Source organism: Triticum aestivum, chromosome 3B (assembly GCF_018294505.1).
Source record: "Triticum aestivum cultivar Chinese Spring chromosome 3B, IWGSC CS RefSeq v2.1, whole genome shotgun sequence".
NCBI lineage: Eukaryota > Viridiplantae > Streptophyta > Magnoliopsida > Poales > Poaceae > Triticum > Triticum aestivum.
The window spans coordinates 463,436,849-463,457,518 of NC_057801.1; the positions used below are offsets into that span (position 1 = coordinate 463,436,849).

The window sequence follows — 20,670 nt, forward strand, 5'->3', positions numbered from 1 at the left end:
TTGAACATGAGGTTTAGTGCTAATATTTGAGCTATTTCTAAATATTGTGCAGAATAGCACATATTTAAATGTATATAATTAAGTGAGTTATACTATTTATTCCAATTATATGATTTCCTGAACTTAGGGACCCAGTTTACATTTTGCCCTGGCCCCCCAAATTTTCGGCCTCTAATTAAAGCATGCAAACAACAATGTGTCATCTTGCTTAAGGAAATTATCCATTTTATACTCAATACTTGGATGATGCAAAGAGAATCTCAGTTAAAGAGTGAATTAATTTTTATTTATTTATTGCGAGAAAAAGAGTGAATTAATAACTATAAACGCGGGGAGGGTCTCGTTCTATGTAATTATGGACGTAATGACTATATAAGATCAGCACATTACACACAATCTAGCATGAGCACGAAATATTTCATTCTTTTTTTCACATGACTATGTTACTTGATGCACTACTTACCTTATAGAGAATTACCCTAAGTGACCTATAAACCCCGATCCAATTTTGAGCTTAATGAAACACTTCGAGTAACTTTTACTTGCACTTTTATTTTCACCTATTATTTATTCTGAAAATACAAAAATATTACCTATCACATTACAATCTTCTAATATCTTATACAACTAGCAAGGCTATCAAGGCAAAGCTTTGGATCATGAGCGGCGACCCTAAAGTTTGGTGGCCGTTGCGGCCACAAGGGCGGCTCTCCTAGACGACATGTGTGGGTTTTGTGTTGATAGTTAGGTCGGCTGGTGGTGCCCCTTCCTGTGTTGTAGCGGTTTCTGTCCGATTTTCCGTAAATAACGGAATAATTTTTTTCTTTATTAATGAAATGAGGCAAAGCTTTCAAAAATAATAAAGTCCACTGAATAACTGCGGGCTTCTTTTCCCAGTCATGGGAGGATGGAATCTCGGCCTAGTTATGCAAGAGTTGGCAAATACAAGCGGGCTTCTTTTCGTCCCTCACCCAGGCTCCTTTTTGCAAGATGTCCTATATTTTACGTTTTGCTTTTTGAAATATGCGAATTGGCGTGTTCATCGTAGGAAATCACACAAACAGGCTGGAGCAGTTGGATTCTTTGCTCTTCTCCCACGCCTCCATTCCCATGTATACGTACGAGTTTTGTTTAGATTAACCGGACAAACGGATCTAAGAGAGGAAATGGAAGCTTCTTCTGTAACGTTAGCAGGATCCAAATTAACCTGCAGCGACTCATACACGGCACAACTACACAACAAGTCAACAATCCAATGAACAGACGGCAAGACCACTAGCTAGTAGCTAATCGAAGATCGAACCCCGCACAAGCTGATCTGCATCTGCTCCGCGTGCCGGCGACCGGGCGGGCGGGAGGCTACGCGCCGCGGTTGAGCATCTCCTTGTAGTTGAGCAGCGAGTTGAGCCTCTGCAGCTGCAGCTGCTGCCGGAACTTGTTGATGAAGTCGTCCGCCCTCTCGTCCACGCACGCGGCCTCCGGCGCCCCTGCGTCCTGCCGCCTCGCCTCCGTCAGCACCGCGCGAGCCGCAGGAGCCCTCGGCGCGCGTTGCACCAGCCGTGCCGGCGCCGGCACCGGGGCGCGCTCCAGCCTCCTCACCTCCGTGACCGGCTTCTTCGCCACCTTCGCCCTGGCCGCCTTCTCCGCCTCGTTGCCCGTCTTGCTCGCCGGCTTCCTCGCGGCCGGCTCAGACCGGCTCCTGCTGTACTGCTGCGTGCTGCCCTCGTCGTCGTCGCCTCCGACGTTGCCGGCCGCGGAGTGGTTGTAGTTGTACTCGGGAGGGAAGTCGCCGGAGCGGAAGCGGTAGAGGCCGAGGGAGCGCAGGCGCTCCATCACGGACGACGTGCGCGCCAGCGGGGCCGGAGGTGGGGGAGGGGCGTACCGGTCGTCGTGGTCCTTGTGCTGGTGCTGCTGGTGGTGGCGGTCGTCGTCGCCGTGGTGGTCGTGGCGGCGGCGGTGGAAGCGGGAGGTGAGCGCGATGGTGCCGATGACGACGTTGAGGAGGAGGAAGAGCGTCGCAGGGGAGAAGTAGCCGCGGACCAGAGACCACGCCGGCGTCACGTCCGGGGCGTCCATGTAGCAGAGCTGGCGCCGCGGCGAGGATCGGTGAGGAGACGAGCGAACTGGTGCGGAGGTAGCCAAGCCAGGTAGGAGACGTCGGTGTGTTGATGCTTCGTTTGCCTGCTTGGCTGCCCGGCGAGGGAATACATATACGAGGAGAAGTCGGAGGCCACGCGGCGCGCGGAGGCCGGTGCCCGGTGGTGGAGCGTGGGAATGCCTGCTCGGGAGGGAGAAACCGTGTGTACAAGAATGCCGCCTCCTCGTGCACCCGTAGCCGACCATGGACCGTGCCAGGTTGGAGATCCCTAGACCCATGAGCTAAATTCAATGCAAGCTGCTGTGGCCCACCATTGAGCATCGCGTCGCCCCTTGCGTTTCATCATAGCACTCTAGCTCGTCAATCCACATCTCCCGATCATTGAGAGGATGTTTGGATCATTAGAAACTAGAGACTAGTGACTAGTAGTAGTCACCTTTAGTCAGTAAACCTCCAAACACTCCTAACTAGTGGGTGACTAAAACTAATTTAGTCCCTAGTCACCTCACCCCTAACTTTTACTGACTAGAGACTAGTAGTAGTCACCTTTAGTCAGTAAACCTTCAAACACCCCTGACTTTTACTGACTAAAGTCCCCCTCTCTCTTCTCTAATTGGTGTTGCACAAGGGACATTTAATACTGAGACATTTAATGTTGACTAGTAGTAGTCACCTTCCAAACAGGACCTGACTAAAAACTTCTAGTCTGACTACTACTAGTCACATGACTAGAAAGTATCCAAACACCCTCTGAGCTAGATTGACTATTTTCAAAGAGTCGACTGATTCCAGTACAGATCAACATATGCATTGTTAGACTATATGTATGTAGCCTCTGTATATACATTATATTGTACCCCTTGGTATTCTATATAATGAGATAGCCACACCCCGTTTAAGGTTTCGGCCAGTTTTCCAAATCCTATGTTTTACATGGTATCAGTTTAGGTTATGATGCCTTTCGCTGCCTCCACCGGCGCCGCCGTCGCGCCCGTTGCGCCGGCCCTTCTCCTACATCGTCGTTCCTCGCCTCGCGGCCCCTTGTGGCGGCCTATGGTGCCCTGCCGCCGCCAGGGTCCCTGATTGGATTGGGTGTCCACGGTGATCCCGCTGCCTCGACGGAGATCGCAGCGCCCTATGGTGCTCCTCCTGCGTCGACCTACGGCGTCGGCCCTCCTTCGTGTGGCGCCCCTGCGTCGGCCCATGGTGGACCGCCGCCGCCGTCGTCCTGGCCGGTGCCGCCCTACGGCGTGCCGCCCCCTCGGCAACCCTACGGTGCGCCGCCGCCGCAACCCTACTCGGCGCCTCCGCGGCACCCCTACACGGCGCTGCCACCTCAACTCTACCCGGCGCCATCGTAGCCGCCCCATGGGGCCGCGGCCGCCTCGCCGTATGGGGCCCCGGTCGCGACGAACTACGGCGCCCTAGCGGCTGGTTCCCCTGGCCCCTACCCACCATATTCGGTGCCTGCTGCTCATTGCGAGACGGCTCCGTCGATGGGCCTTTACGCACTGACGCACGCTCATGCTGATCAGGCGGCAGTGTCGTCGCCGTTTTACTTCTCGCATCTGCTGCCCGTGAAGCTTGCGCCGGACAACTACTTGTCGTGGCGTGCTCAGGTGTTGCCTCTTCTGCGGAGCCGCTACTTGGAGGGCTATCTTGACGGATCCATTCCGTGTCCGCCTCCTCATCATCCGGCGTACCACACATGGGTGGCCCAGGATCAGGCCATCCTCTCCGCTATCCAGTCTTCGCTCACTCCGAGCGTTTTGTCGTTGGTCATCTTCGCCGCTACGTCCCGGGAGGCGTGGGCGGCGCTTCACGCTAGCTTTGCCTCCCAGTCTCAGGCGCATGCTCATTCTATACGCACCGAGCTGGGCGAGACCAAGCTTGGCAACCTCAGCATCACGGACTACTTTAACAAGATGACCGGCCTCGTTGACACGTTGGCCTCCGTTGGTCAGCCGCTTCAGGATGAGGACTTCACCAGCTTTGTGCTTAACGGGCTTGATGATGACTATGACAATCTCATTGAGAACGTCCATGGTCGTGATGATCCGCTCCCGCCTCGCGAGCTCTATGCGCGCCTTCTCGACCGTGAACAGCGCATCAAGGCGCGTCGTGTCTCCCCGAGCTTCGCCTCCGCCAACGCCGCGACTCGCGGCAAACCCCAGAAGCCGTTGCCGCTTGGTGGTAAAACAGCGGCCTCGCCTCAGTCGGCTCCGCAGGGTGCGGTGCCTTCCATCACCGGCGGCAACCGTCCGGTTGTGTGTTGTCCCTGTTGCGGTGCTCAGCAAGCAGTTGTGTGGTATTGAGCGCCACATTACCTCCCGCTGTCATCGTCGCTTCAAGCAAGATTTTCTAGGCCTAGGAAACAATGGCAAAGGGAATGATAAGCAGGTTGCTGCCGCGGTGATGAGTCATGATCACGGCCACACTCCGTCCTACTCCATTGATCCTACGTGGTATATGGACACGGGAGCTACCAACCACCTCGCCAGCGAGACGGGCAAGCTCTCTACTCAGGAACCATATCGTGGCCATGATCAGGTGCACACGGCCAATGGAGCAGGTATGCGCATCTCCCATGTTGGTCAGGCCTCTCTCCTTGCATGCAATTTTCGCAAACTGCATCTTTCAAACGTTCTTCGAGTTCCCTCTGCTACGCATAGTTTCTTGTCTATTCCTCAACTTACTCATGATGATAATGTCCTTGCTGAGTTTCATCCTTTTTGTTTCTTTATCAAGGACCGGTACACGAGGGACGTTCTGCTTAGCGGTCGTCTTCGCCATGGCCTATATGCACTTGACTCGCCGCCCACACCTTCCATGCAGTCTTCTCCTCAGGTGTTCAGCGGTGTTCGTGTGTCACCTACGCACTGGCATGCGCGCCTTGGTCACCCTGTTGCTTCTATAGTTCGTCATGTGTTGCATCGGCATGAACTACTAGTTGTGTCCAATAAAACTGCTGAAACTATCTGTGATGCCTATCAGTAGGGCAAGAGTCGTCAACTTCCGTTTTCAGAGTCTAGTCGTGTTGTGAAACATACTCTTGAGCTTGTGTTTTCTGATATATGGGGTCATGCCCAAACATCTGTTAGTGGTCACAATTATTATGTCAGTTTTATTGATGCTTATAGTCGGTTTACTTGGCTGTATCTTATTAAGTGCAAGTCTGATGTGTTCGATGTTTTCATTTAGTTTCAAGCACACATTGAGTGTCTCCTTAAGCAGAAAATCATTCATGTTCAATCCGATTGGGGGGTGAATACCACAACCTCAACTTGTTTTTTAACAAACTTGGGATTTCGCATCGTGTGTCTTGTCCTCATACACATCAGTAGAATGGAACCACTAAACGTAAGCATCGTCACCTTGTAGAAACTGGCATTACCTTGCTCGCTCATGCCTCCGTTCCGTTCCGGTTCTGGAGTGATGCTTTTTCCACAACCTGTTTTTTGATAAATAGGCTTCCCTTATGACTTCTGAAAATGCAAACCCCGCTTGAACTCTTGCTCAATGAACTTCCAGACTACACATTCCTCAAGGTGTTCGGGTGTGCGTGTTGGCCTCACCTACGTCCGTATAACAAGCATAAGCTAAAGTTCCGGTCTAAGAAATGTGTTTTTCTCGGGTATAGTTCCCTTCACAAAGGGTATAAGTGACTACATGTTCCCACAAATCGCGTCTACATATCTCATGAAGTTGTATTTGATGAAAATGTGTTCCCCTTTCGTGCACTTCCGGCGAACTCTACCACTCCTACACCACTTGTTCACACGTCCATACCTTCGCCTGGTCAATTTGTGGATGTTGCATATGCTCCTGTGTTGCTTCCTAATCATGTTGCAGGTATTGGACGCGTCCCTCGCCTCGAGCTCCTCGATGAACAAGCGACGGATGAAGCTCGTGACCGGGACGTTGCACCCATGCATGGGCCATGCATGTCGGGTGGCGCCCGTCAACCCGCCACCACTCCGCCCGTGGAGGCTGCCCCGCGGGCGCTGGTCTCGCCCGACCCGACGATGGCCTCGCTCGACCTGCTGGTCGCCTCGCCTAGGCCGGTTGCCGCCTCGCCCGGCCCGACGACGACCTCGCCAGACCTGGTGGTCCCTCCGCCTGGGCCAATTGCCGCTTCGCCTGGCCCAGAGGTCTAGTCGCCTGCACCGGCAGGTCCCGTCTCGGCCTCCAGTGGGCTGGCCTCGCCCAGCTCGACGCCACCGGCCTCCCCGGCGCTAGGGAGTTCTAGCGCGAGATCGTTGGGTGCCTTAGCCTCGTGGCTGTCACATGTGCCGAACCCGGCGTTGCCATCACAGCCTATTGCAGTTGCCCTTCGTCCTCGAACACGCAGTCAATCTGGTATTTTTCGTCCAAAGGAACGAAAGGATGGGACTGTCGCATGGCTCGCTGCTTGCATGGCTCATACTGTTGCCGACCCGACTGCAGAGCCTCGTCACTTACAGGCTGCACTGAGCATTCCTCACTGGCGTGCTGCAATGGAACAGGAGTTTCAGGCTTTACAAAAAAATAATACTTGGCAACTTGTTCCTCCAGTGTCTGGCGTCAACGTAATTGATTCCAAGTGGGTTTTTAAAGTCAAGAGACGTGTTGATGGTTCTATAGAACGCTACAAGGCGCGGCTAGTCGCTAAGGGTTTCAGACAAAGGTATGGTCTTGATTATGAAGACACGTTCAGTCTAGTTATTAAGCCTACTACCATTCGTCTGCTGCTGTCTCTCGTTGTTACTTGCGGATGGTTTCTTCGTCAGCTCGATGTATAGAACGCTTTCCTACATGGCATTCTGGAGGAGGAGGTTTATATGCGTCAGCCGCCTGGTTTTGTTGATCCTGCATGTCCTCATCATCTCTGTCGTCTGGTTAAGGCACTGTATGGACTCAAACAGACTCCTCGTGCGTGGCATGCCCGCCTCGGTTCTGTTCTCCGTGCTCTTGGGTTTACTCCCTCCACTGCTGACACGTCCCTGTTTCTCCTTCAATGTCCTGGGGTTACGATGTATCTATTGGTTTATGTTGATGATATCATCCTCATCAGTTCCTCCGACGCTACTGCTGATCGTCTTGTGACTGCCTTGAGTGGTGACTTTGTTGTCAAGGATTTAGGTGCTCTGCATTTTTTCCTTGGTCTGGAGGTTTCACGGTCTTCTGTTGGGTTGACTCTTACTCAGAAGAAGTATTCTTTGGACTTGTTGCGTGCTGGAACTAAAATGCAAACATGATATCACTCTGATGTCTACCACTGATCAGCTATCTACTCTTGATGGAGACCTTCTTTCACCTGATGATGCTACAGAGTATCGCATTCTCGTTGGTGGTCTGCAATACCTTACTATTACCAGGCCGAATATCTCTTATGCAGTCAACCGTGTGTGTCAGTACCTTCATGCACCCAGGACGTCCCATTGGTCAGCTGTGAAGCGTATTTTGCGTTATATATGTCTTACTGCCTCCTATGGTTTGCTTTTTCAGCCTGCGCCGTCTTGTGAGCTCTCAGCTTTTTCAGATGCAGATTGGGCTGGTAGTCCTGATGACAGGCGATCCACGTGGGGTTATGCAGTATTCCTGCGTTCTAACTTGATCGCCTGGAATGCTTGCAAGCAAGCAACAGTGTCTCGCAGCAGTACTGAAGCTGAGTATAAAGCGGTTGCTGATGCAACTGCTGAGATCATATGGGTACAGTCTCTATTAAGGGAGTTGAGAGTCGCTCCAGCTCGTCCTCCAGTTCTTTGGTGTGACAACATCGGTGCTACATATCTTTCATCTAATCCGGTGTTTCATGCTCGGACGAAGCACATTGAGGTTGACTATCATTTTGTTCGAGAACGCGTTGCACAGAAGCTACTTTGTATCAAGTTCATCTCGTCAAAGGATCAACTTGCTGACATCTTCACGAAGCCTCTTCCACAACCACAGTTTGTAGGCTGTAGGCGCAATCTTAACTTGCTTTGTACTTCAAGCCATAGTTAAGATTAAGGAAGGATGTTAGACTATATATATGTAGCTTCTGTATATACATTGTATTGTACCCCTTGATACTTCTATATAATGAAGTAGCCATACCCCGTTTAGGGTGTCGGGCAGTTTTTCAAATCCTATGTTTTACATGCATAACTCTTTTACTTCTCACAACAATATATCCCCGTGACCAACTTTGGGTGATGCCGTACGTTGGTTTAACATTTGAATGCCTCCGTTCCAAAATACTCCCTCCGTTCGGAAATATTTATCTTAAATTTGTCTAAATACGAATGTATCTGGTTACATTTAAGTGTTAGATACATCTATATCTAGACAAATGTAAGACAAGAATTTTAAAACAAGAACTTTGTACTAAGAACGGAAGGAGTAACAAAGTAATATGCCATCCATGTTTTAACATCCGGGTGGGTGAAGTAACCACGTGAAGAAACCGTCCAGCTAGTGATGGAAGTCCACTTGCCGCGTGTGCCTTGGCCCTTAGCACATGTCATGTGCCGCGACCTGCCCTGGTGTCCAGATCGGAACCGCAGCAGGTCAACCAGACTCGATCCACCGTGACTTAACGTCAATTGCGCTGTTGGGACGATCCCATCAGCCTATGCACATGCGCATCTTTAACATGGACAAGATAGATGCCCTTCAATTTGAATCAAACCGTATAACCGAGCTTAAAGCGAGCCCTCTCACGCCTTTAGCAGTTTTGGCTGTTGGATCTCGTGTCCTGACCATTTGTGACCGTCTGATCGCTGCCTCACCCCGCTATCAATTGCTAAGTGGGCTTAGCTGTCATGCGGCTGGCTACTCTGGTGAAAAAACGGTGCATTGTGGTTAACTGGGCCTGCTCCCGGACAAAGCCCATCGATTCAGTAGCCGCACTGATTTGTTCTGCGGCACTCCTCTCTCACGACCTGGAGGCGTGCATAGGCGATGCGGGTGGCACGGCTATCCCGGTCGCGGACGCCGAGTCGTTCGAGCCACCCGGCCCGCACGCCCGACGCCGGTAGAGACGAAGCCACGTTCGACCGTACAAGAGGGAAACTGCCTCGATGGGATTAAAGGAGGCAATCAGTTATCAGTTCCTGGGAGCATTGACTAATTATTAAGGTGTGCGTTTCTTTTCCCTGATCTGCAGCTGCTTCAATTCCTGCACGTACATATATCTTCATCTTCTGGTGCTCTCCTCGCTCGTATTACTCCAGCAAACAGACTGCCTATCACGTCATAGTGGGAACTGGGGATTGATTGCCCGGTGGCCACATCCTAGATCGTCAAGCTGACCAGCCTGTAGAAGCTAGGAGCGGCTTCGAAAACGATGACGATTCTACTTAATGGAGCTCCTCGTCAACCCTCGGTTGCTCACTCCGTTTATAGATGGTCGATGGGAATTCCAGGCCCTATAATAACCTTCTGACCCACTGTCGCCGTCCCAGGCCTGCGGCTGATCCCCATTTACCGATCTACGTGATGTGAGCCAACAAAACACGGTGAGCAACTGAGCACCCCACTCCTGTTCCTCCATCTGAAGTTTGTAACAAGGTGAGCAACTGAACACCCCAATTCTCTTCTGCCATCTGCAGTTTTTCTTTTTGTTCAGATTTTGCTACTGATGGAAGGCAGTGTTTATGTATGTCTGTAAATGGGACTCATAATTAGATTTGTGTCAAAAATTATGTCTAACCATTTTGCAATTCTGATTGACTGCTATGGACAACTTGTTGATTATCTGTTTTCTTTGTAGCAGGTTTGGTGAGTCTCATGACTACTCAGGGTTCTGTTTTTGCCTGTCTAGATTTATTTTTTATGGTGTGCAAATAAATGATGCATTGTGTATGCAGACTTGTTTGATTATGAAATAAAGTATGGATTGGTCGTACGAATTATCGATTACTTCCCATGGGCTATTTTCTGATGATATTATTTGATATGGTCTTCTATGTATAGCTCCAACTTGGATTGATGATGTACATGCAAATTCGATGGTTAACTTATATTTTTAAAAACTCATTGCATATCTACAATTTCGAACAATTATATGACTAACTACTTGAGCCATTTTTTTTCTCAGATATTTCTTTCATTATTTTCCCAGAATGGATGGGTGACATACCGATGTAATTATATGATTCTTTTGTATTATTCTCATAATAACAACTGTTTGTTTTGTTATTCCGAAACTTCAATTCGGAATTGTCCTTGAGTTGCAAACTACTTGGTTCATATTTAACCTCTATATTTCGTGCAACAATATACATAAGAATATTCCTACCATTTTATTGGAATAATAGATGGGCGCAGCAACGCGCGCCATCATGATCTAGTTATTCAGTAAGATGCGCAAGCACGAATTTACTTACAGAAAAAATCCATTTTAAACCCTGAATTACTAAAAAGAATGAGGGGTAAAAACCTGATTTATTCATCAAATACCACACGAAGTGGGATACATCTCAGGTCGTGCGGATTGCCAAACCAAACGTGGCGCCCCGGACCTCTAGAGAAAGCAAATTTAGCTAAGCTATCTGCTTCATAGTTCACAGCACGAGACTCAAAAGAAAAGGTACAATTGGAAATAACAAATGACTAGTAATCTCAGCAACGATCGCCCCATATGCTTCCCTAGCGCTTCTTGTGGCTGTCTGAAATAACTTGCTTGCAATCGGATGCTACAACAAACTGTTGTATGTGAAGATCGTCAACAAGTGCCAGCGCCTCACGACATGCTATTGCTTCAAGGGTGGGCGGATCAACAACTCCTTCAATAACTAGGGCCGAGCTGCCCAGAAAATTTCCGTCTGTGTCTCTGCAGACTGCGGCTGCAGATCCTCCTCTTCTTCCGCTTACTCGCCCATCCACATGGATTTTGCAGTATCCAGCCGGTGGCCTTTTTGGCTTCGGATTTGCTCACTGGGGTGGGATATTACTGGCCGGAGTGCTCGCTTTAACGCTGATCAAGAACAGGTCTTTCAGAAACCTATCTATAAATTCATGGGTCGCTTGAGGACTCTGAAAAATCGCCTCATGTATTGCCTTTCGGCGAGCATACCAAATTGCCCACAGTGTTACCGCAATGTTAACAAATTCCTCATGACTTAGCATCTCCATCAACGTAAAAAGCCAATGTTTGGCGTGCGGGTCAGTATTTGTTATGATTTTATGCGTTACCTCCGGATCCGCCAGCGCCCAAACACTTCTCGAGGTTGTGCACTCCAGGAGACTATGACGCCATGAGTCTCGTATCCCACATATGCCACATAGGCTGGAATCAGTCATATGACGGTGTGCTCTGACATCATTTGTTGGGAGCGATTGTTTGGACAACCTCCACCTCTGTCTTCCATAGCATTTTCCACGAATTTTCCTCCGCTCTGGCATTTGAAGAGCCCGCAGACCCCTCTAGCCAAGCTTCACGTTGCGCCCTTGTCGCCACCAACATTCTATACGCCGACCTGACCGAGAAAGTCCCATGTTTCTCGTAATGCCAGGCCCAGAAGTTAGATATATTTCGAGTGCACAACGGTATTCCGAGGATAACTTGGGCGTCCATTGGCAGAAAAGTGTTTTGGATCAATTGTTTATCCCATGACGCTGTTACTCTTGTAATGAGTTCCGAGACTCGTGTTGGTGGGTTTAAAACACGGCATCCATATGGTCTAAACGACTCCTCTCTGGGCAGCCAATTATGGTTCCAAATCTCCGTAGTTTCTCCGTTTCCGATCCGTCTAACCAGACCCTGTTTCATTGTATCCCTCCCTTCTATGATCGCCCGCCAGATCTGGCTTGGGTGATTGCCCTGAATTACTAATGGGCACCCAAAATGGAGAAGGAACGAGGCCAGGATTTCAACGTGGATCAAATCGCCCCAAAATGTTCGGACCATACGGTCCAGTCACATTTGTCATGCAACGGAAGTCATCAAATGTCCAAGAGCAATGGGTCAGGCGATCCAAACATCCAAAATCCAATAAATGAGCAACTTTAATATGGTACTCTTTTCACTTGAAAGGTAAGATGAAAGGTAAGAGTTAATCAGATCCATTACTTTATGCAATCAGCAGCACAGATCTATTTTATACTCTTACCTCCTCTTGATCTGATGCACAACCAGTCTTTTCTTTGTGCATGTACCAGCGGCAGCCTGCTTTGTCCCACGAGAGACGTCAACTAACTTAAAATTTGCTCCTTATTTGTCTAAAATTGAAACTACATTTGCCGTCACATTAACCATATGAGATAGAATACAACAATATTCCACGGCACAGTGGAGCCCAAAATGCCCTCTACCCATACAAACTCAGCAACAGTCAACGTGACCAAAGCTCAAATTGCACAGCGACGGGTAACCCATGAATGAAAGAAAAGTTGTCAAGGAAAAAAGGCAACATGATAAATAAAAATTGTCAAGGAAGAAGCAACTAGACGGGCTCAAAAAAAAGGGGGAAGAAGCAACTACACGACTGAGAACAAACTGAGCAAATCATAAACACAAACTCATTACAAGCAATCTCATAAGGTCCACTAGAAGCTACCGGTACAATGTTCCCAATAGACCAATACCCCAATAGTCTGGCTACAGAAATAAAGCTCCGCTGTGTTCGCAGAGCATACAGATTCGAATCATACAACAAGTTAAATAAGCTCACAAGCACCTTAAGGGTACAAGTCTAGGTTGTTCTAGAATCAGAGGACATGACCAATGTTTCAAATGGACAGATAACTACTATCTCATGATTCAAGCCCTCGGAGTGCAGCTGGCCAAGTGAGATTTGAAGGTCTCCAGCTCTGAAACAACCTCGTCCTCTGGGCGGTAGATCAAATCACTCATACGCCATATCTGGATCAGTAAAAGAATCAGTAAGAATTTAGTACCAAGCATGTTATCAAGCAAAGGAAAACACCAATGTAACTGTTACACCATATCATAAGTACTCCCTCCGTAAAGAAAAATATAAGAGCATTTAGATCACTAAAGTAGTGATCTAAACACTCTTATATTTCTTTACAGAGGGAGTACATGTTATTAATATACTCCCTCCGTCCCAAAATAAGTGTCGTTGACTTGGTACAACACTTATTTTGGGAAGGAGGGGGTACTATTAAGATAGGATCAGAAGGAAACTGATGATCACAGTGCCGATATATGCATATTCAAGCTATTTTGAGATGGGAGTTATGTAACCGAACTGTAATGTATTTCCAGTTATAAGCACATAAAACTCTATGTACCATATACCGTATATAATATCTAGCATGTCAGTTCTTTCTAGTAGTGTGGTTTACACCATGATTGCGCAATTGTAAGAGAAGTACCTGCAAAGTTCCACCTCCACCCGTGCTCTCACCATCATCAGATACACTCACAATGGTCCAAGGATCTGAAGAGTTCCAGTGGAAATCTACGATCTTGTCCCTAGCAAGGTGAACAAGATAAACAACAGATTATTACGGAACAATGGAAATGCAACATCAATTTACGGCATCACATGGTTTTATCGTCCCACCTATCCAGTTAGCTTTGACTCTCAAAGTATGACAAGATCCAAACCAATTTGGAAGTTGCCAATGGCATACGCCCTCATTAAGCCCGTAAAGGAATCACAGTAGAATGAAACTCTACTGCTAAATCAAATTTTATTTTTTACGTGCAGAAGTAGACATAAATATCACGGGTGCATAAGATCTCAAGAGCATAAAATAACAATTCTCTCTGTATTTTTATTTTGCCAGAAAGTCTGAGCTACAATATTAATGGTGTAGACTGAAATAATGCTATCCATGTCCAGGTTTCTCAGATACATTCAAGTCCACAATTGCACAATCATCTATCAGCCCATGTTAGACACCAATGATTGGATTTAAGTCTCATGTTTACTAAAATTAGTCTGCTAGTCAGATTTTAACTGAAAATGCAGTTTCATGGAAATTCCAGTAGAAGTCTATTGTAAAGAGAAGATTAGTTAAACTAGCTACTGATACACAAAGGCATTTCTTCAATTCTGCCAGCAATATGGCAGAGAAAATGCCAACGGACATGGTATAACCATTCAAGAAAAAAGCCGGATTTTGAGTTTCATATACGACATAAAGAAGTAAGATATGTAGAAAAAAAATGTACCTATGACCTGCGTGTTGGAAGAAAAGCCCGCCAGGTGAATTGGGATTTTTCTTCTTTCCCACCTACACCGCGAGAACTTTTATCAGTCTCAAGACTATTACAGAACTAGTACAGGAGAGAGAATGAGTACTGTTAAGTGAACTCCCATCGCCAACAGTATATACCTTCTCATGGTCCCACACATTTAAGAAACCATCTTCCGCAGAGCTTCCGAAAACAGATGCTTTGTCAGGAGACCACTGAAAAGCACAAGGTATGAATTATTGACAAAAGCTACTGCAATACCATGGACAGTAACCAAATGTCCATATCCACATGAAGAGAACATGTACGTGGCCAAAAGGTTCTACATGCCTGAACACAAAGGACGGCAGCTTTATGGCCCTCGAATTTGTGAATTGGAGAACCAGCACCTCCAGGTCCCAGATTTCGCCGATCCCACATACGGACAGAGTTATCAGCGGAGCTAAATATGAGAAGAAACCACCATAATTAAATGTGCAAGCAATTGACAAACATAGATGAAAGCATAACGTCAAATAGATCTGAAATAACTAAAGATTTCATCAGAGACTATACAGAACTAAGAAGATATTCATGTCCCAGTTGAGACGTACTCCCTCCAATCCAAATTAGTTGTTGCTGAAATGGATGTATCTTGATACATTTCAGTTCTAGATACAACTGCTTTAGCGACAAGTAATATGGATCGGAGGGAGTACTCCCTCCGTCCCGAAATACTTGTCGGGGGAATGGATGTATCTAGACGTACTTCAGTTCTAGATACATCCATTTTTATGCATTTCTCCGACAAGTATTTCCGGACGGAGGGAGTACTAAATATGGAGAAAAAAAAGTGCAAACAATTGACAAACATAGATGAAAAGCCCAATATCAAATACATCTGAGCTCAATAAAGATCTCATCACAGATTTTTCAGAACTAAGAAGGCATTCACGTCAACATACCCAGTTAAGATGTAGTTAACATCATGAAGATTCCAATCAACACAATGAACATCTCCACCATGAGCTTTCTCAACCTGGACATCAGAAAGAACGCAGTTCCAAAATTAAGATGTTATGTTCATTTAGAAGAAAGAAGTACATTATTATACTAAAAAGATAATTCAGCCTCTTTACACCAAGACAAATAGATTTTGGTTGCACTAAAATCTACTCCTTCCGTCCCATAATGTAAGACGCTTTTTGACACTACACTAGTGTGAAAAAACGTTTTATGGGACGGAGGGAGTAGTTGACTGTAATCCCAGTACTACTAAATCTGCTCTATAATCACAAATTCATAACTCGTTCAACCGCAGATAATGTATGTTGGCCAATTTAAACAAAAATGTAAGTACATTTAAATAAGCAGAATGAAACAACAAAAGAACCATACTACCCAGCAAAATATATCAACCTCATGTGACTAAGAGCATATTTGTTTCTATGCCCACACTTAATTCGCCTTGCTGGTGGTCAAGATGTTAAGTTCCCTCGGCACCAAAGAGCAAGCAAGATTCTTGCTATTTTGTTAAGGCTAGACAGTGGTGGGTGGGTTTGGACGAGAAAATCAACAATTCCAATGAATCATTAATGTGAGTCATCATTGACAATTACTCCCTCCATTCCATATTAAGTGTCACTGATTTAGTACAACTTTACTTTAAAGTTGTACTAAATCAGCGAGACGCCGACACTTAATATGGAACGGAGGGAGTACCAATCATCTTCTTTCCTTAGTGAGCTCTTGATACACAACTTCTTGCAAGAAACAATGTTGATACACATAAGATAGAGAAGAGTGTCACCTTAACAGCTGGGCTAGTACCAGTCCGGGCATCCCAGAGAATAAGACAAGCATCATCACCGACGCTGCAGAACTCCTGTGCACTTTATTCAAAAAAGAAAAGGAGAACCATAAAGATCAAACGTACAAACAAACAGCAAACCAGCACTTCAAGTGCAAGCTCTTACTCGTGTAAATTGAAAACCATGTCAATCAAATAGAAAATAACCATAAAAAACAAGAAACGTAGTGTAGCATATTTACCTCGAAGGGCAGAACTGGACATCTTCAACAGTGCTATCATGCCCGTGGAATACACCTCGAGGATCAACTTTAGGACTATCCTTTTCATTTGCAGTTTTGCTATGCTTGCTGCCTGATGCCCCTGGGGAAGTCTCACTTTTTGAGGAGTCTCCAAGTCCAGATATGTGATCTTGGATGCTCCACCAAACCACAGACTTGTCCTTTCCTATTTACATTTTGCATGTGAACAAAGCTCAAGTTATCACATCAGCTCACTCAAATAAAATAAAAGGAACTGACGCATCCCTTACTCCATTGGGTCCACTGAAGTTGACAAGAGAACTTTTAACCTTTTAGGTCCCTATTACTTTAAAGGTGATCCAAGTAAGGTCGATCAGATGAGCTACTCCCTCCGTCCCATAATGTAAGACGTTTTTTTACACTACAATAGAGTCAAAAAACGTCTTACATTATGGAAAGGAGGGAGTAGCAAATAGATGGTCCAGTTATCACATTGGCGGCTTTGGTGATTAGTTCTACTTTCTTTTCTTCATTTTTGCTTATGTGTTGGTGCTGTCATGCCATCTCCCTTTGCCAGCTAAATCAGGAGTGGGCCTATCTTGGCTCACACATGCTCCAATGGACACAAGTAACACAATCGTGTATTACAAAGAAAAAGTATACGAACGTAAACTGTGCTATCAAGTCAGATCATCTCCCAATTTCTTGGGTTGTTATTTGTTAGGAACATACAAAGAAGGTTATGTAGAGGGACCGAGGGAACGCTAAGGCGACAAGAGATATTTAATTTTCAGTGGACAAAATTCCTGGAAGAGACACATTTAGGCTGCGTCTGACATTGCACTGGATTATGATAAATCCACTTTCCTAAAATGTTTTTGCCTGTTTTACCGTTTGGTTAATAAACTTGTTCCAGCTATTGCGGCTATTTCTCCACAGCATACTATAAAATAAATTCAGCAACCACAAAATGCGCCTTGATATTTGAATAAATCAAAAAGGGCCAGAAGATACAAGCATATTACAAGAAAGAATTCTGCTAACCTCCTGAGAGCACATATGGTTCTGCTGGACACATGGCAAGAGCAAACTCAGCATTTTCCTGATGTCCTCTTAAAATCTGACAAACAGTCAACAGTAGTAAGCACTATGTATGAAGGGAAAATATCCGGTGGATACCACTCCTATGTTGAAAATTCCATGGAAGGCATGTTTCAAAATTCCAAAATTTTCTCACAAGAAAAATAGTTACTGAGGAGCTGGTGTTCTATAAACATATAAAATTGGCATAGCAAACTCAAAATCAGCGAGAGTTCTGAAAAAGAGAACAGAGAAAAGAAAAGTGGAACAGCAAAAATTCCTATACATGCTAAATTTATTTATTTTTCATCAAAATTAGAAATCCAAATGCAATTATTTGGATGGCAAATGCAATTATGTTTAAACATGAAATTTACATGTCTACAGAACATACCTCGCCTACACATGGTGTATACATAATAATGTTTTTTAGAACTTTCTACACTTGTTCCACAGAGTTTTCACCATTAGTGTAGTTTTCATCCAATATTTTTACATATATGGTACATCAAAAAACTGATCCATTCTAGTAAAGTAAATTGTGTATATACATGATGTCGACATCCTACTAGAACTTTTCAGAATCCACCCAAAGTGACACAAGTTAAGAAAGAAAAAGAAAAAAACATACCAAATCAGGGATATTAGGGATATTATCACTATCCATGCCGTTCACATCCTATATGATTTTTCCAGTCCATCATGCAGAAATGCAACTTTCAACATCTTAAAATGACACGAAATTAAGAATTAAAGATAAGAGAACATACCAAATCAGGGCGAGAATCAGTAGCTCCTAGGACAGCATGTCTATTTGGCTGGGCCTCAACATCCCAAATAAGCACCTGTTTTGGGACGTACAAAGCATATAAATTCATAAAATGTCACCGGAATGCTCAAGAGATTATCGACTCTTTCAAAATAATTAAGCAGCAGTATAAAGGCCTGGACATACATCTGGACTGTCCGTATGAGTTGCAATGATCCTACTGTTCTGTGGAAGCTCCCTGATTCGGTTAACCTGGATACACAATAAACAAACAAAGTCAGAATGCATCAACAACTGACTTCCAATCCATAAATCAAAGTGGCATGAAAAGTAAACTGCTAGGCATGCAAGCTAAACACAAGAACACAAAGACCATCTTAGAAAACAGAAAGACACAGATCAGATAACATAAAGTTTCAAAAATGAAGTACCCAGTGTAAATTAAGAGAAAGAGGATAATCAAGATACAGAAAATTAAAAACAGAGTAAGCAACTGTAAAGAAGATAACTTAGATGCTAAGTAGTTGCAACTTAGGAATGTACAGGACAAATTATTACCTCTCCAGGGTGAATGATAGTCTTGTACTTCTTTACAAAAGGCGATCGTGCTTCCTCATTGAACTGCAGTACAAAACAGACATCTTGTCAGCTCTATTCTGAACCAATTAATGACCAGTATGAAGAATTCCTAGTTTAGGCCGATACTCCACAATACATAAAAAACCGAGGAACCACCATATACAGGCATAAGAAACTGGCAGAGAGGGTTAACTAAGAACTGCATGCAGGGAACACCATAATACCTTTATACGCAGGCATAAAAATCAGAGGCCAGATCTATATATTTACATGCATCTCAAAAATCACGCTATTCTGCACTAACAAACTGAAATTGTAATGAAAACAAATGAAAAGTGAATAACCTGTGATATGTGTTCTGCAGCTGCAACCCGTGGCTTCACAACTTCACAGTTTGCAATGACCAGGGTATTTGGGACACTTCCATCTGTCTGAAACCATCTCAGGAATAAAAAATACTATAGTTAGATCTGGATAAGAAAATATACTCATTATGTAACAAAAACTGATAATCAGTCGCAGATGCTAAAAATCTGTTTGTGCAAGCATTCAAACTGAGGACTTTTGAAGGTCACCTGCTCTGATAGGTAAAGGCGCTGACGATTCTTATAGGTAGCCTGCTCAAACTGAGGACCCCACCTGTTTCCAATCAAACCAACAGATCGGCAAATAAATTAGTTGCAGAACCCACTCTTTTAGGTCAAAAATGCTGCAAAAATGAACCAGCATGCTTCCAAACAGAATGCCACTACTCTGTGATATTATTAGCTTCAAAGTACCAGGTGGTGATTAAGAATGCACCACAGAGCCGATGCTCAAAAAGCAATATCATCAAATCGTGCTCACTCTATAGATGGCAAGCAATTATATTGAAAAGATAAAACGGTTGACACCGGCAGGAGCCAGACACCACATCGAAACAGTTCATTAAGGCAAGCATTACATGAACAGAGACACCAAACCCCCATCTCAAATAGTCGCATGCCACAAAAAACCTAGAACCCAAAACCCTAGGGCAATAACTCAACCCAAAGTTTCCACCTTGCTCACCATAGCAGCCTAGGCACTAACCACGCGCAGATCTGGAGACACCGCATGCACAGGCTGCACTGCCACGGAGCAAAACCCTAGATACGTTCGTGGCGGCAAAACCCTAGATACGTTCGTGACGGCAAAACCCTAACTCCACATGAATCTACTCGAACACAACGCCTACGACCACGGAACTGCGGGAATGGAAAGGGGAAGCAAGAGAGGAGGTCGCAGGAAACGGGGATTACCGGCAGGAGAGGGATGGCCAGACGAGGTTGTGGTTCGCGAACCAGTCGTAGAGGACGGGGATGAGCGACTTCCATTGCGCGTACCGCTCGTCCACCGCCGCCCTCGACCCGCCTCTCTCCTTCATCTCCGCTCCGCTGCTAGCCGCCGGCGGCGACTGGTCCGCTCTCTCTCCCTCTCTCCCTCTCGCTCTCTGTGCAGGGGGGCGCTCTCTGGAGCCTGGACTGTTCCTGTCTGCCTCCCGCTCGGTGCGAACTGCCCAGGCGCAGAGGAGTATCTAGGCTGCGGCTGGGGTGAAAACGGTAACAGATGCGGTCTGCAAATGGGCCGAGCCCTTTTGTGTTTAGGCTCGTGGGTCAAACGTCAAAGAACTTTATGGGCTTCAGTAAGTAGGGCTGTTTGTCTAGCTCCCGATCTTCTAACAGACATTTTTTGGAGACTCCTAAGAAAACATTATTTTCGGAGAAAAGTAGCATTTCATTTGATGATTTTTCATTTTTGAGAAAAATTGGTATTCCTTTATTTTTTTAAATGGTGTATGCAGTCTTTCATGTATATACTGTACTAGCTAATGTCTTTGTGGATTCTCAAAAAAAAAGTCTGTGTGTTGCCACGAAACAACAAACTTAGATGTGAGACATTGATCAAACATTGATTGTAAAAATACAGATAAAAGCGGGAAATGAAAACGGTACACACAAG

The 20,670-nt window shown here is 45.7% G+C and overlaps 2 protein-coding genes across 3 annotated transcripts; both read right to left on the reverse strand.

Annotated features, from left to right (window-relative positions):
- Positions 1-1,130: 1,130 nt before the first annotated feature.
- LOC123065533 (pathogen-associated molecular patterns-induced protein A70-like) lies at positions 1,131-2,290 on the reverse strand. Its single transcript, XM_044488792.1, has one exon. The coding sequence runs from the start codon at positions 2,074-2,076 to the stop codon at positions 1,360-1,362; it is 717 nt and encodes a 238-aa protein (XP_044344727.1). The 5' UTR covers positions 2,077-2,290; the 3' UTR covers positions 1,131-1,359.
- A 10,260-nt stretch (positions 2,291-12,550) lies between these two features.
- LOC123070380 (WD-40 repeat-containing protein MSI4) lies at positions 12,551-20,266 on the reverse strand. 2 transcript variants are annotated; one of them, XM_044493574.1, is made up of 16 exons: positions 19,971-20,266; positions 19,266-19,329; positions 19,035-19,121; positions 18,670-18,732; positions 18,298-18,363; positions 18,113-18,187; positions 17,974-18,021; positions 17,307-17,382; positions 16,263-16,467; positions 16,021-16,102; positions 15,176-15,249; positions 14,562-14,673; positions 14,372-14,446; positions 14,208-14,269; positions 13,403-13,502; positions 12,551-12,926 (listed from the first exon to the last, which is right to left on the reverse strand). In XM_044493574.1, exons 1-16 carry the CDS (start codon positions 20,093-20,095, stop codon positions 12,825-12,827), a joined length of 1,416 nt encoding a protein of 471 aa, XP_044349509.1. In that variant the 5' UTR covers positions 20,096-20,266; the 3' UTR covers positions 12,551-12,824. The 2 variants fall into 2 exon arrangements, with proteins under 2 accessions (XP_044349509.1, XP_044349510.1); XM_044493575.1 differs by lacking the exon at positions 17,974-18,021.
- Between the last annotated feature and the right edge of the window lie 404 nt (positions 20,267-20,670).

Excerpts from the sequence above, each read along its gene's own strand:
- LOC123065533 (XM_044488792.1), bottom strand. The coding sequence starts at position 2,076 with ATGGACGCCCCGGACGTGACGCCGGCGTGGTCTCTGGTCCGCGGCTAC.
- LOC123070380 (XM_044493574.1), bottom strand. The coding sequence starts at position 20,095 with ATGAAGGAGAGAGGCGGGTCGAGGGCGGCGGTGGACGAGCGGTACGCG. Across the intron at positions 19,122-19,265 it reads GCCTTTACCTATCAGAGCAG|ACAGATGGAAGTGTCCCAAA; the intron begins GTGACCTTCAAA and ends AGATGGTTTCAG. Across the intron at positions 17,383-17,973 it reads TCCCTAATATCCCTGATTTG|ATTTTAAGAGGACATCAGGA; the intron begins GTATGTTTTTTT and ends ACTGTTTGTCAG.